Genomic DNA, 13,379 nt, shown 5'->3' with positions numbered 1-13,379 from the left:
AACGGAAAAAGACTTCTCTCGTTGGAAGCAATCATTCATTGATGTTGTCAGACAGGGCACAGCAAAGTAAGAATAATGCCCGATTCTTGAAAGAGAAACACTTTATTTTTCGTTGAATGGACTTACAGATCAGTGCAAATGCCATGGAAACGGCTGTCGCTCGAAAGGGCATGCGTCTCTTCCATTCTTTTATTTCAATAGCCCTCTGCGTTGTTCCCCTTCATCGATCATCATACACACTGATAGAGCATGCGCATCACAAGAAAAACTTCGCTACATGGCTTTTACACATTTCGAAGTAATCTTAAACGTTTACGATACTCGTTTATAATTATACAAGAGATAAAGAGAGCAACATCGTTCCAGCCTCTCCACTATGGGGCTCGATAATAGAGTCTACTCGAATATAACTCACACTATACCTATAGCTCCTACATAAATTACACTATATATTTCTGATGTGTAACAAGATATATTAAGTTTTATACCCACGGCTTCTGATGTCGTTTCTGATCAAATCAAAGGACTAAGAATAAAAAAGGCGATCCCTGTGAGGCAAAAATATGTAAAACTTAAAATTTAGAAGGATAAGTATCACGATATTCCCTGTTTGCCAGAGGACACATCAAATCTTGGTAACACAAGGGATGCGCTTACATTCATTGGTATGTTAAATTATTGAAAGATAATTATTGAAATCATACTTGCAATGTTATTCATGATACCTGATAAATTGTTACAATTTAAAAGATCCAGGAAAATGAAATTCTCCGTTACTAATATTTAAATCGCTATAATTATAGGTAATGATGTCGATATGACGTCCATCTGAAACGAAATCGTTGGAGTTTTAAAGCACACTGAGCTGCCTTACTCTATGCTAGTTACTTTTCAGCTGAGGGAATATGGCGCTACATTATATGTAGAACGTGTCACTTGGTAATTTGTACTTATTAAAAAACATATCTGACGACAACAAAACTCAGATAATCGTATACGATAGATACCACAGACTGTACGGGAAACACTAGGGCACATGTCATGCTCGGGCGAGTTTTCCTTAATCCGTTAATTTTACTGGGCGTAAATGCAGCGGTCAATGACATTATATTAGCAAATAGAAAAAATATTGCATTGATAGTACAAGAAATTTTTTGCATTGAACAGATGAAAGTTTATGCATTGATAATGTCATGGGTGCGATACCATTTTTAAATTTGTTAAACGAACATGGTAATGTGACACAAATATATTTGGGCAGCCTTATTGTTGAAACGCAGTGACAATAATCGGCTGATGGACTTTCGGGACAAAATCCTAATCATGGACGTTACCTAAATACATTCAGCTTCTATAGAAGTGTTTTGTGAAATAGGAGTTAGACGAGAGATACAAGCATATTTTTTAAATGTTTTACGATGTATCTATTGAAATCCAGTGATTTCATGTAATGAACTGTATTTGGAATTGGTTTCCTTTTTTCTTTTCAGCATGCGTCACTCAGTTTCAATATAAAGCACATCCAGCAGAGCGGAAGACTACCTGACTGCCTATAATAAAAGCTCTTCGAATTTGGACGAAGAGCTCAGAATGAGTGAACGTATCTATGAAAATGTGATAGATGGCTTCGCAAACTTTGGCACAGTTAGTGTTCGCTGAAAGAGACACAGAAAAGATACATCCACGTCACTGTAATACTGATCAACTTGAATGACTTTTGTCATCACAATAAACGCCCAACAGTAGGGTAACCCCCAACGTCTCGCTTCGAAGGAAGAAACGACGTCAATTACTGTCGGCAATACCCCATCACTTAATTTTCTTGTAACGTTTAACCGGATAGTTGTCTTTGTATCGACCGACGTGCTGTTCCATCTCTCTCATCTGACCGTAAAGTCTGTCAGGCATTTCGTCATACACGTCCTCGAATATCGTGCTGGGACTGGGCCTCAGAGTTCGCTCCGATTTATTGAAAGTTTTGAGAACCTGAAAGTGAAAAAAATAAACATAAACACAGACACAAACACTCTATGTATATAGTGAGTGCGTGTAGATAATCATACACATATACACACACACACACACACTCGCACAAAATGATATATCTATATATATTTATGTGTGTATGTACACACTCGCACAAAATGATGTATATATTTATGTGTGGGTATGTGTGTGTGTGTGTGTCACAAAAGGCGGCGCGAGTTGTTTATACATACATTCGCACATACATGAACTGACTAACATACTCGCGCACATGCATATATGTCCATGCTGTCGTGGTACTTTTGAGATCATTAGTATGAAGCGTGGAAAATACTGTCAAGAACAATCATTGTTCTATAAAAATAGTATCTAATATTTTTAATAGGAAGAGTAGAAGATGCACCGTTGCTCTGACTTCTTCCATCCACGCTTCCTCTTTCTCTTTATCCCAAAGTTTCCTATTCATCATGTAGTTCCTGAGTCGCCTGATGGGATTATCTTGCTTGTCCCAGTGGTGTACTTCATCAACTGATCTGTAAGCCGACGAGTCGTCACTGGTGCTGTGGTGACCAATTCTGCGGGGGGGCAGGTGAAAATGTGAACGCGTGTCTAAGCTCAGTACAATACTTTGGAAGGACTCGGTAATTTTTTTTTTTCGTATGGATGAGTTATTTTCAAATTTCGAAACTATACTTCCTTTGAAACGATAGTTATGTTGACTTACGCCTGGCAGTGTGCATGTAAATGGACCTGTTAACGGCACATCCAATATTATTCATCAAATCAGGGGTATTGGGAAATCAAGAACGGTTTCTGGAAAAGGTAACTGTGATCACATTGCGACAGATGATATAGCGATGCGTAGCTGTCGCATTGAAGTTCCTAAAACACTTTCTTAAAAAGAATTAACCTACTCTCTAGAACTATATTCGTTACGAAACCTAGTCAGTTGCCGAGGAGACGATACAGAAAACTGTACTAACAGGCGCCAATGAAGTTTGAAACTAATATATTTAAACATAGAAATGCGCAAACGGAGAAAACCCTTTCGTGATAAGTTCTACATACCTGTATGTCATCGCCTCAATAAGAACTGGTCTGCTTTCCTTCACAGCAATCCTTCTGGCCTCTTTCACTGCGTTATAAACGGCAAAGGCATCATTGCCGTCGACTCGGACCGTTACAATGCCATAACCAGCGCCCCGGGAGGCTAAATAAAACGAATGTCAAAACGTTCTGAACTTTTTCTACAATGTTAAAATACATCGTAGCACTTTTTTCGTCATAAAAGATGGAAAATTGCCTCTCTGCTTAAGAACTATGTTCTTGAAGTCGGCGTTCACCTTTGTACGCAAAAACTTGGTGTTTGAAGCATGAAATCTATTATAAGCCAATTTGCGAGAATCTATAGTGCATACGAGTATTTGCATGTCTATACATTATACATAATGAAACACTGTACTTTCATATCAACAGCACTTTGATTTAAAAAACAAGTAACGAATGTTACAGTAACTGATTTTATGCATCGACGACTACACTGGAATGTTGATTATTGAACTGTCATCTTTCTCTTCAGAGAAGACCATCAAACGACGAAAGATGACTAGCAATCGCGTAGCTTTCAAAGTACCGGAGAAGAAAACAGTGCAAAATACTCTTTCCATTCGATGTGTTTACTCACCGATCCCGTCACCTCTGTATTGTTCGTGCGTCGGCGTGGAGATCGCATATCCGTTATTTCGACTGCGAATCGAAAAATAAAAAGTCCTTTCTATTTTATCCTTGAAATTCGAGGGTTTATAGTAAGTGTATTAATATGTGATGAGAACCAAGAACGATGGCTTGATTGACAGAGTAGAAGTCGTTCTACACACTAATTCCTATGGTCTACACTTTTTGATTTTATAAGGAAACGGCTGATTAATTGCACCGTAGAAGTACTGTAGAAGCAGATGGCCAATAAGGGTCGTCACGGTTCAGTTGAAGAAATGCAAAGACGCAAACAATTGTCGTTTTGCGTAAGTACGAAAAAATGTCTCGTGCGGTTTAGAGGAAGGTTTGATACAAAGGAGTTGACATACCAGAAGAAAATAATGGGGACATCGAGAGTAGCAGAGAAGTTGAAGCCAGCATGAGAATCGCCCTCACTGGCGGCGCCATCACCAAAATAGCAGACGACACACCTATCTTGCCCAGTTCTCTTGATAGCATATGCACTACCAACAGCTACATGTAATAAAAGAAAATTTCAGTGCCGTAATATACATCACTATCGTTCAGCCTAAGCATGACGTTCGTATGATGACATGCAATGCATAATGTTGGCGAAATGAAGTTCTCGGTAAATGTGCCGAACAGGTACTGAAAAGTCAAAAGAATTTTTACTGAAGCAACGCAATTGGTAAAATTACTAACATCATTGTGCGATTCTGGCCATAGCTCTCGCCGCTTTTTTTTTTTGTGGGGGGGGGGGTACCTAATTCGAAAAGGTAATAATGGTAATAACGGTAATAAGATGCAGGACAAACATAAAACCCCGAGACGACCGAAGACCAGACACCGAGACCCTTTATGCCGATGATTGTAAAATGACTCTTTGTGCACTCATATGCTGGAAGGAAGGTAGTTCAATCCTTTGCACCAATATTGCATCAATACTACATAACATAATCCTGTATTCATTTTGTTAGTGTCAAATTTACTCTAAGCATTGATTGGATCAAATCATGAATAAAATTTAGCTGAATGGTGTAAGCTTTCGATTTTAATGTTGCACTCAATTCTTCGAATTTTGGAGTTCAACATCGTTTCATATTATTGCGCACATGCGTTGCAAAGTCATTTCCCTGTCATTTCATCTGTCACATTTATATGAGCTGCACAAAGTTTGCCCATAAGCACTTCGAAACCCTAAAAATTAGTGTACGTTAAAGTTATAGGTTTAGTGGTGGTAGTTTTGAATAAACACTGGTGCTGTATTTTAATAAAAATTCATTACACAAAGCTACGTGCTAGGGTTTTGTGCGTCTCTCTTATAGTCACATGCATGCGAATGTGAAATTCCGTTATGAAAATACTGGGCTTATATGTACAGCGCCCTCCTGGAACAATTCCATCAGAGAGATATTTTGCAACTTTCACATTTAACCCATGTTTATCAAATATTACCGGTTAATATCATGTCCAAACTGCTGATTTTGTGACTCCCACACGGAAATAAAATAGGGTTGAGACCTGAAACTCTTGTAATTTGTTGTTTGATTTTCTCAAATCGTTTTTATGCCATGAATGTGAGCAAGTCAGTATTTTCCTAAATACTGTAAAAGTTCGTCGACATTTGACAGTGAAGATGAACAGTATTATTTGCAGCGCCATTAGAGGAGAGACGGTGCGGTGCGTGTGTCAAAATTAGACTTACACATGTTGACTTAGGGGGCCTGGTTGTCCCCGGCTCGTCTCGGGTTTTCATATTTGCCTAAGATGCAGCTTTCAAAATGGTTGATTAATGGCTTGGTTAATAGCTCGATCAGTCGGAAGTTTGATGAAATAATCAGGGGATATCCACCATACAGGGGATGAAGCACAAAATTATGTTCCTCAATTTTATGTGATCTTCGAATTAACTTTTGAATTCTTCAATGTGGCCGAGTTTTTGCACTTTAGAACTCTGTGATTTCATACCTTGTGGCATTTGCGTGGCAAGGGTTGAAGATATGGTGACGAAGTTGAGATCACGACATCCATAATGCACTGGCATTTGACGGCCTCTTCCCAAATCCGCGTCGTTGCCATAGCACTGGGCCATAAACTTATCCAACGGAAAACCCCGCCACATCAACACACCTCGAGCATAATTGATCGTACAGACAGAACGTTATTACAGGTTATTTACATGTTACCGCTATGGATAACCGATACGGTGCTTTTAACCTATGAAATTCTGCAGTGTCTATTGACATGTGCCAACAACTGCGTCTGCTCAAATGACCCTGTCAAAAAATTTATTTATTAAAAATATTTGCTTATAGCTACCTAAATATTTAAACCAATTTATGCTGGTTTTGTACAACCACAGCGTGTTATTATCCTTAAAATGAAATTGATGTGGCTGGTACGATACTCGCCATCGTTGGGCGACACCATATGCCTTTATCACGCTTTCAGGAATTTGGGAAAGTCAAGTGATACCGTGTGGTTACGTTCCGTTGTTAAAATAACCCACTGTAATCGTCAAAACCCGTAAAAATTTGGTGTTTTTTGACAAAAAAAGAGAAAGATGAGCGAAAGAAATTAAAGTTGGCGAGTTAAATGGAATAGGTGACATTTGAAGAAAAGCCGATAATTTTTCTTTCACCTCAACGGTAATTATATAATATTCGTATTATTTGTTATACGTCAAATCAGGTGCACGTATTGATTTATATACCTGCTTCTCTGTACTGCCCCCATATCAGATCCTTCGGATCCAACGCAGCAGCGCTTCCAACGTGGGTTCCTTCCTCGCCAAAATTCGTCATGTAGAATGAAATAAGACCCTACAGAACGAAATGTCTATGTAAGCAATTTAAAAATCTAGTATAGAGAGGACAGCTGCATTTCTAAACCAATCAGGTGTTCGATACTTGGGACACTGCTAAAATTATCGAGACAGGTAAACCCTCTCTAGTAAAGCCTCTCGATAGTTATTCCCCTGCTACACAAAAGTGTCAATTCTAACTAACTTTTAAGTTCAAAAGCAAAGCCATGGCATCGTCCGGTCCACGGCTTGGTTGGGTAGGCATAGCATAGTCTCTTATGGGTCTCTGCTCGAAGAAACACCCTTGCCTAGCGAAGTTGTAGCTGAGGAAACGCAGCTGTCTGTGGCGAGGTGGGCTGCGTCTATGCGGATAATAAAAAGGTCAACCCCCGCCAAGGATACCGCAGCTATCCGTGGCGGGGTTAACCTTTTGATCATGATGACCCGCAAAGACGCAGCCTGCCACAGATAGCGGCGTTTCCACAGCTAGCGAAGTTGGTGACCATGGTAACGGAAACACAAATGGCGATGAAGACGACGACGACGACGACGATGATGATGATAATGATCATGATGATAGTGATGACGATGGCGGTTGTGGTGGCGGTGGTAACCATGGCCTTGAGGTGATTTTGATGAGGATTATGAATGCAGTATTTAACGTTATGATCATCACCGTCGTCGTTGCTGTCGTCATCGACAGAACCTAACTCATTTATAGAAAGCAGGTGATGTAATCCATACTTACGTGTCTCTGAGATTCGTACATAATCGTGTCCATGTGACTAGTTGTGGTCATAATTTTGTACATTTTCAGTATGACGTCATCGTCCAGCTTTGGGTCTTGACTCGGATCGATTAACTCGCCTTGCTTGTTGAGTACCTGATATATTGGAAATCTTTGGAAGCCATCTGGCCTCATAAATTTCAGATTGCTGGTGTAGCCGCTCTTGGCTCCAGGAAACTGCGCCGTATCAGACTCGCCTTCAGCAAGTTGGAAACGTCCAATCTTTAAAAAAGTCAACGTTATTTCAAAAGTATTGTAACCACAGAATGACTAAACTATAACATTAACTTCCGTTACACGTGAGAGTGTTAGCTGGACGTGTACAATGACTGCAATATGTGCCAAGAGACGAAGAATAGTGATATGATCGGCATGTTCTCGTGGATTTGCTACCAACAGCTGGTTGGAGCTCTAAACCTACTGTTGGTTAGCTCTACACGTAAAAACAATGCATCATTGAACGTCAACTGCCTCCTTGGGGTAACGTCATGGTTTTGAAATATCAGTATTGTAGAATCCTCTTGAGTGGGACAATATAAACCAAAGCCCTTCCAAAAACAAATTACCACATTCCTCTACTCTAACACGGGAGGGGTTGTTTCACTGAACAAAGCAGTGACAGTGAATGAGGTACCCCTCCCCCGGACCCCACCGGCTTAATTTCATGGCAAATCCCATCTACTCCCCCCCTATATTTGTTCAATATTGGCAGAGGTGACCCACTCTCTGGTATTACAATTATAGCTGCTTCATATGTGCATAGTCCATCCACCAATATGTGCCAATGCGTGCGAATAAGTAAAGGTGTACAAATTATCCTGTTTTTTGCTTTTGTGTAAACCATTCTCTATATACCTTTTGAGAACTGTATTTTTTTCCAATCAAAATTTCTGTGCAACATTTTACCAATTCCTATGAATTTTTCTGTACTTCTTTATAGTTTTGAACCAGATCGACATAACTTTTCATTGGTTACAATTTTTGATATTGTTGTTTGGGAAAAAATCTATAAAAATTGTCTAGGTCTGAAAAAAATGTTGGCATTATATCCTATAAAGGCAATAAATTGGATGGGCAATCAAAGGGTAAACACACGAGACGAACCTTCAACTAAAGGAGGGGCCATCATTCGCTGCGTGCTTCACACGGGCGATGTCGAATCCCGCCGAAACTGAGGCGTCCTATATTTTCCCGGGTGTCACTGCGCATTTGCCATCTGTCATAACCATTCAATAAAAATGTCTCCTTCGACAAGCTTTGAATTTTTCTTTCCAATAAATTCCATAAATGTTAAAGGCAACCATTACGACCAGCTGTGACATCATACAGTAACAACATGCGAGTATAGTTGCAACGGTTAGCATGAACCTACTTATTTACATTATATGACCGTTAAATGACCCCCAGAAGCCTGGCTGTGATTGCGATATTATCAGTCACGTAGCCCTCAAGTAGTCCAATAGCCTTCTCACTGTCAAACAGTTTGTTTATTGTACAACTTTGATACTTTTTGTCCTTTTGAAGTGTTCAGTTTTGTACTTTGTCCAATTTAAGAATGTACCATGTCACACTCTCTGTTAGTGAGAGTTATAAAGATTGAGAATGTAAACAACATGATATCAATTTATTTATTTATTTATTTATTTATTTATTTATTTATTTATAGTGTTGTACGTTCACCTTTCGTTACGTTGTTTTATCAAGAAGGATCCAAATCGACAGCAAAAATCAAATAGGTCGTGCACCAGACTTTATTCATTCACAGTACGGACAGTCTGTCCTGCTCTTTGTCTATGATGTACGTATAAATTATAGTTGTTTTTGGAGGGAAGGAAAGATAGGGTTGTATTGTGTCTGTTTGGACCTGGTGCTGGCTTTCTTTTCCGCTGCTAAACGATTAAAATGGGAATCTGACCTGTTCGCCGTTTTCGGATTGCTATATTGACAAAGTGACAGCCTGATGGGTTTAAGCAATCATTGCTGGACAATAAACACGCACATTATCCGGGTCAAGCGAATGTATTTCTGTCAGACGGTCCTAAATGCTGACCTACTTCGGTACAGTGCCACGTGCTGAATCTTTATACTATGAATTGAACGTCTTTATGTTTACACTGGTACAGGCGCGTCTTTCGCACCGAAATCAACAGAGATAGCCATGTTATTATCCCGGTTATTATCCCCTAGGTGTTATTTAATTTATCTGCAACCCTCAATGTCAGAAGACTTTTCAATCGTCCAATTTCTGTGTTCAATATGTAAAGCGAAAGCCAGCGACGTATGTGGAACAAATAAATCGTAACTTTCCATTCGTAGTGAGACTGCCACGCATGCATGTACCTGACGTTCACACATGATGCAGGGCATTGCAACCTGGAACATGGCCTGGTCGCGTTGTAATAACATGCAGGAACGCTAATGTCTTTTTAAGCAATGGCCTTGGAAAAGATCAAGAGTATTTTCATTTAAATATCCTCAATTCATCGTGTGAAACATTGAGCCTTAGCCTACACCGAATACGCAGGGAACGCTCCGAGCGCACATAAGCTAACGCTGTTAGCCAATATCGCAAAAAAATGTAATACGCCATCATGAATTTCCCATGGTACAGATGTATTTGACACACTCATAGCACCTACCGTACACGACAATTTCCGTGTGAATTCGTCCAGTCTCGGAAAGGATGTTTCGGAGCAAGCGCGGAGGACCCCGCGGACTGACGAGACCGTTCTGAATGCTGCCATCTTCTTCTGTGTTTTCAAATCAGTAAGTTCATTGATTGGCCAACGTGTCAACGCTGTGTAGTATTTACTCCATTTGGTGCACAGCCAGTGTTTGAACTCATTGGTATATATTGGGTACAAATGTGCAAGCCACCGCATATGATTATTAAATTTAAATGTTAATTATTGACCTGAAACTTTTGTTATTTTAATAGCTCTAAGCCATCCTCTGATGTATGATGTAGCATTAAATGACGTAAAATTTACTTAAGAGGTCATAGCCTAGTTTGTGATAAGGCTGCATTCACAAATACTGTTGGGGAGGCGAATCAAAGGGGGTGAGAATTCTGGGGTAGTAGAGGGGGACTTGAACGTTTTGCTCTGCGTACGGGGTCTGAAAATATTTTGGTTCCTAATTTTTTTTTATATTTTCAGATTCCATAGTTTGGTAGATAATTCAATGATAAATGAAGAACATTTTTATGTCATCCGACGGTCGGGTTTCCTGCTGATGAAGGTTGTAGTGCTGCGACCGAAAATAATGTTAGTAATAAATTAACAAAATCTGGAACCATTTTATCGCATTTCATTTTTAAAAAATCGAAAACAGTATGAATGCCATTGAATTTTCACAAGAAAAACAACAAGAAGACCTTTTTTGCATGGAAATTCATCTGTATTGGTTACTTATTATTGTCAATTGAATTTTTGATCTCAACACGCTAGATTTTTGTCTCTGAAATTTTCTGTTGCAGCACTAAAACCTTCATCAGCAGAAAACCCGATCTCAATGTCGTGACCTTTCGGACAAGTGACATAAAAATCGGGTCATAGACTTATAGTAATTTATACCTTCTAATATTCATATTAAGAGACGACTGGTTAACCTTGATATTTATGTATATAGCCTCCTTGACACGCTTTTGAAATATTTGGGATCCCTATCAAGAATTTATACATTATCCAAGTCCACAAAGTGGTACGGTGATTCAATGTGGATATATTGGGAAACCTCAAATGTTGTAGAAGTGGGACGTCGGTGTTCAAGAAATCTACTTTTTAGAGATCTCCCCGTTTCACCCATATAAAATTGCGTGCAGAGGCCCTGAATGATCTGACCCTGACACCGAATCGTGTAAACAGGGCCAGTGATGTCTTTCTTTGCAAATTTGTCCTTTGGTGCAACCAGTAACTGGCGTAGTGTTTGGATAGGTTTGAAACCATTATACCGTAGGAGTTGAATGTCCGTTCATATCAGGGCCTCAGAGATACCCTTCACGTAGCTACGGTAAAACTATCTGTCCTTTGCGAACAAAGTCTTTGCGTGCTTCATATATGGTCTCTTTCGGTTTAATGACCCGATTGAACGTCCATGATGGATACCCACATTTATATCATCAACACCTAAACCACAATGGTAAAACTATGTTGATGATACGCACACCAAACTCAAGAAGTGTCATACCCAGGAATTCACAGACCTGAATACTCTTGACCCTGATATTAAATTAACAACTGAAGGTGAAGAGAACGGGTCGCTCGCTCTCTCAGAAAATCCGTAGTCCCGGGAGACGGCTCCATAAATATCAAAATCTACCGCAAACTTTAATACCCATACAGATCAGTATTTGAATTCCACGTCTAATCATCCGTTACAAAATAAACTTGGAGTGACATAAACCATGTTTCATCGGGCGATACGACGGATTGTATAGGGAGTAGAACAAGAACGCAGTAGTATAAACTGAACAAAAATATTGTCAAAATTATCAAAGTTAATACAGCTACTGCCTGCGGGCAGTGTCACTATCAGATGCTACCCTGCTACTGCAGTATCACTGTCACTGCATACCTGAACAGTGACAGAGACAGATCTGACTCTGATGTACATGGTAGTTGAAGAAGAGTTTGTGTCAAGTGACTCTCATGACAGTGAAACATACTTGTACACAAGATTAGACCAGAGAGCAACACATGGAAGACCAGAAGACTTTTAATATTAAAGAAAAAAGATGGGGTCACCATGTTCAATTTTCTAAATTTTCATATTCACGTCATAAAATAATACAAAAGTAAAACTTTGAACAATAAAGAGTAAATGAAAAAATATGTGACCAACTGGAATTTATTTTTTAACCAAATTTGCCATTATTCCACTCAAAATTTCAGAGATTAAAACATTTATTTGATGGAATATCTTAACCTTCCAATATTGTCAGTTTTAAGTAGCATCTAACTCTTATATGTCTTGTACTTTTGAAACAAATGTTTGATGGGTCACTGTGCTCAGTTGTTTACAATATGGCAATTAGCCAGAATTCACAATTTGCATACTCTCTCATGATCGTAATTTTGTGTGCTCTTCGGCAGGAGCAATTCACCTTGCCAAATTTGGATTAACTCCAGTTGGATTAGACTGTTCACTGATGCGTTAAAAATGAATCAATTTAAGAACTTGCCTTAGAAATATGACTTTACAAAGTACTAATAACAGGTAATGTTGAACATCTGCCCGCGGAACGGCGCGATACGTGTTTATTTTGTCTGTGCGCACATCCTTTACAAATATGCGTGCTTGTGATAGTTGGGGGGGGGGGGAACTTAAAAAAATTTGATCATATAGAGGGGGGCATTTTCTAGGGGATTGAGGGGGATCTGAAAAAAAAAAAGATTTCAATCGCGATTCCTCCAGGCCCCACTAATCGTTATTTGTGAACGCAGCCTTATAGCTCTTCCATCGAAACCGGCTGACGGTTTCTGAATAATATAGATTAGAACGCCATGGAAAAGTTTTGCAGCAAAATGGCCATCCGATAGTCAGATTGGACGATACGGTGAATAGCGAAATATAGCACACAAAAGTGGTCTACCTACGGGTTCCCTTTATGTACAGTTGAACAAATCTACCATTCATGGTGGACACAGATTCCATGTCGATTCTATATTTTGTTTATACAGGGTTTTTGTTGAACAGTGAACTGGTGTTTCGTTTTAGGACTAGGAATAACTGTGCTTTTGTGTAGTTCGTCGTTGGTTCTTTTATTTCGTACTTTTCTATATTTCTTCCGAGTCACAAGATATTATTTAGGAATTTTTTTATGTACTAGAGATCATTATAAAATTATCCATGACTTTCCATCCTCTCATCCATTGTTTAACGTTGAGGGCGCTATCATGATAGTTTCTGAGGAGAATGGTATGTATTTTCACTGTATGTCTCAATTAACACAGCTCTAATTTCAAACCGAAATATAATTGTCGCTAATCATACGCTAACACAATATTTTTGGGTCTGCAAGCGAACTTTTGTAGGCTCACACAACCAAATACACACATGACACATACTTTAACACCACAATAGTCA

The 13,379-nt window shown here is 39.2% G+C and overlaps 1 protein-coding gene across 1 annotated transcript; it reads right to left on the bottom strand.

Moving 5' to 3' along the window:
• Window positions 1-83: 83 nt before the first annotated feature.
• Window positions 84-10,146, bottom strand: LOC139150048 (2-oxoisovalerate dehydrogenase subunit alpha, mitochondrial-like). The gene is made up of 9 exons (XM_070722198.1): window positions 9,932-10,146; window positions 7,254-7,514; window positions 6,416-6,524; window positions 5,671-5,832; window positions 4,071-4,215; window positions 3,671-3,732; window positions 3,055-3,196; window positions 2,390-2,561; window positions 84-1,986 (listed from the first exon to the last, which is right to left on the bottom strand). Exons 1-9 carry the CDS (start codon window positions 10,034-10,036, stop codon window positions 1,810-1,812), a joined length of 1,335 nt encoding a protein of 444 aa, XP_070578299.1. The 5' UTR covers window positions 10,037-10,146; the 3' UTR covers window positions 84-1,809.
• Between the last annotated feature and the right edge of the window lie 3,233 nt (window positions 10,147-13,379).

Source organism: Ptychodera flava, chromosome 14 (genome assembly GCF_041260155.1).
Source record: "Ptychodera flava strain L36383 chromosome 14, AS_Pfla_20210202, whole genome shotgun sequence".
NCBI classification, from domain to species: Eukaryota; Metazoa; Hemichordata; class Enteropneusta; family Ptychoderidae; genus Ptychodera; species Ptychodera flava.
The sequence above is the reverse complement of the archived record's forward strand: the minus strand, read 5'-3'. Positions and strand labels throughout refer to the sequence as shown.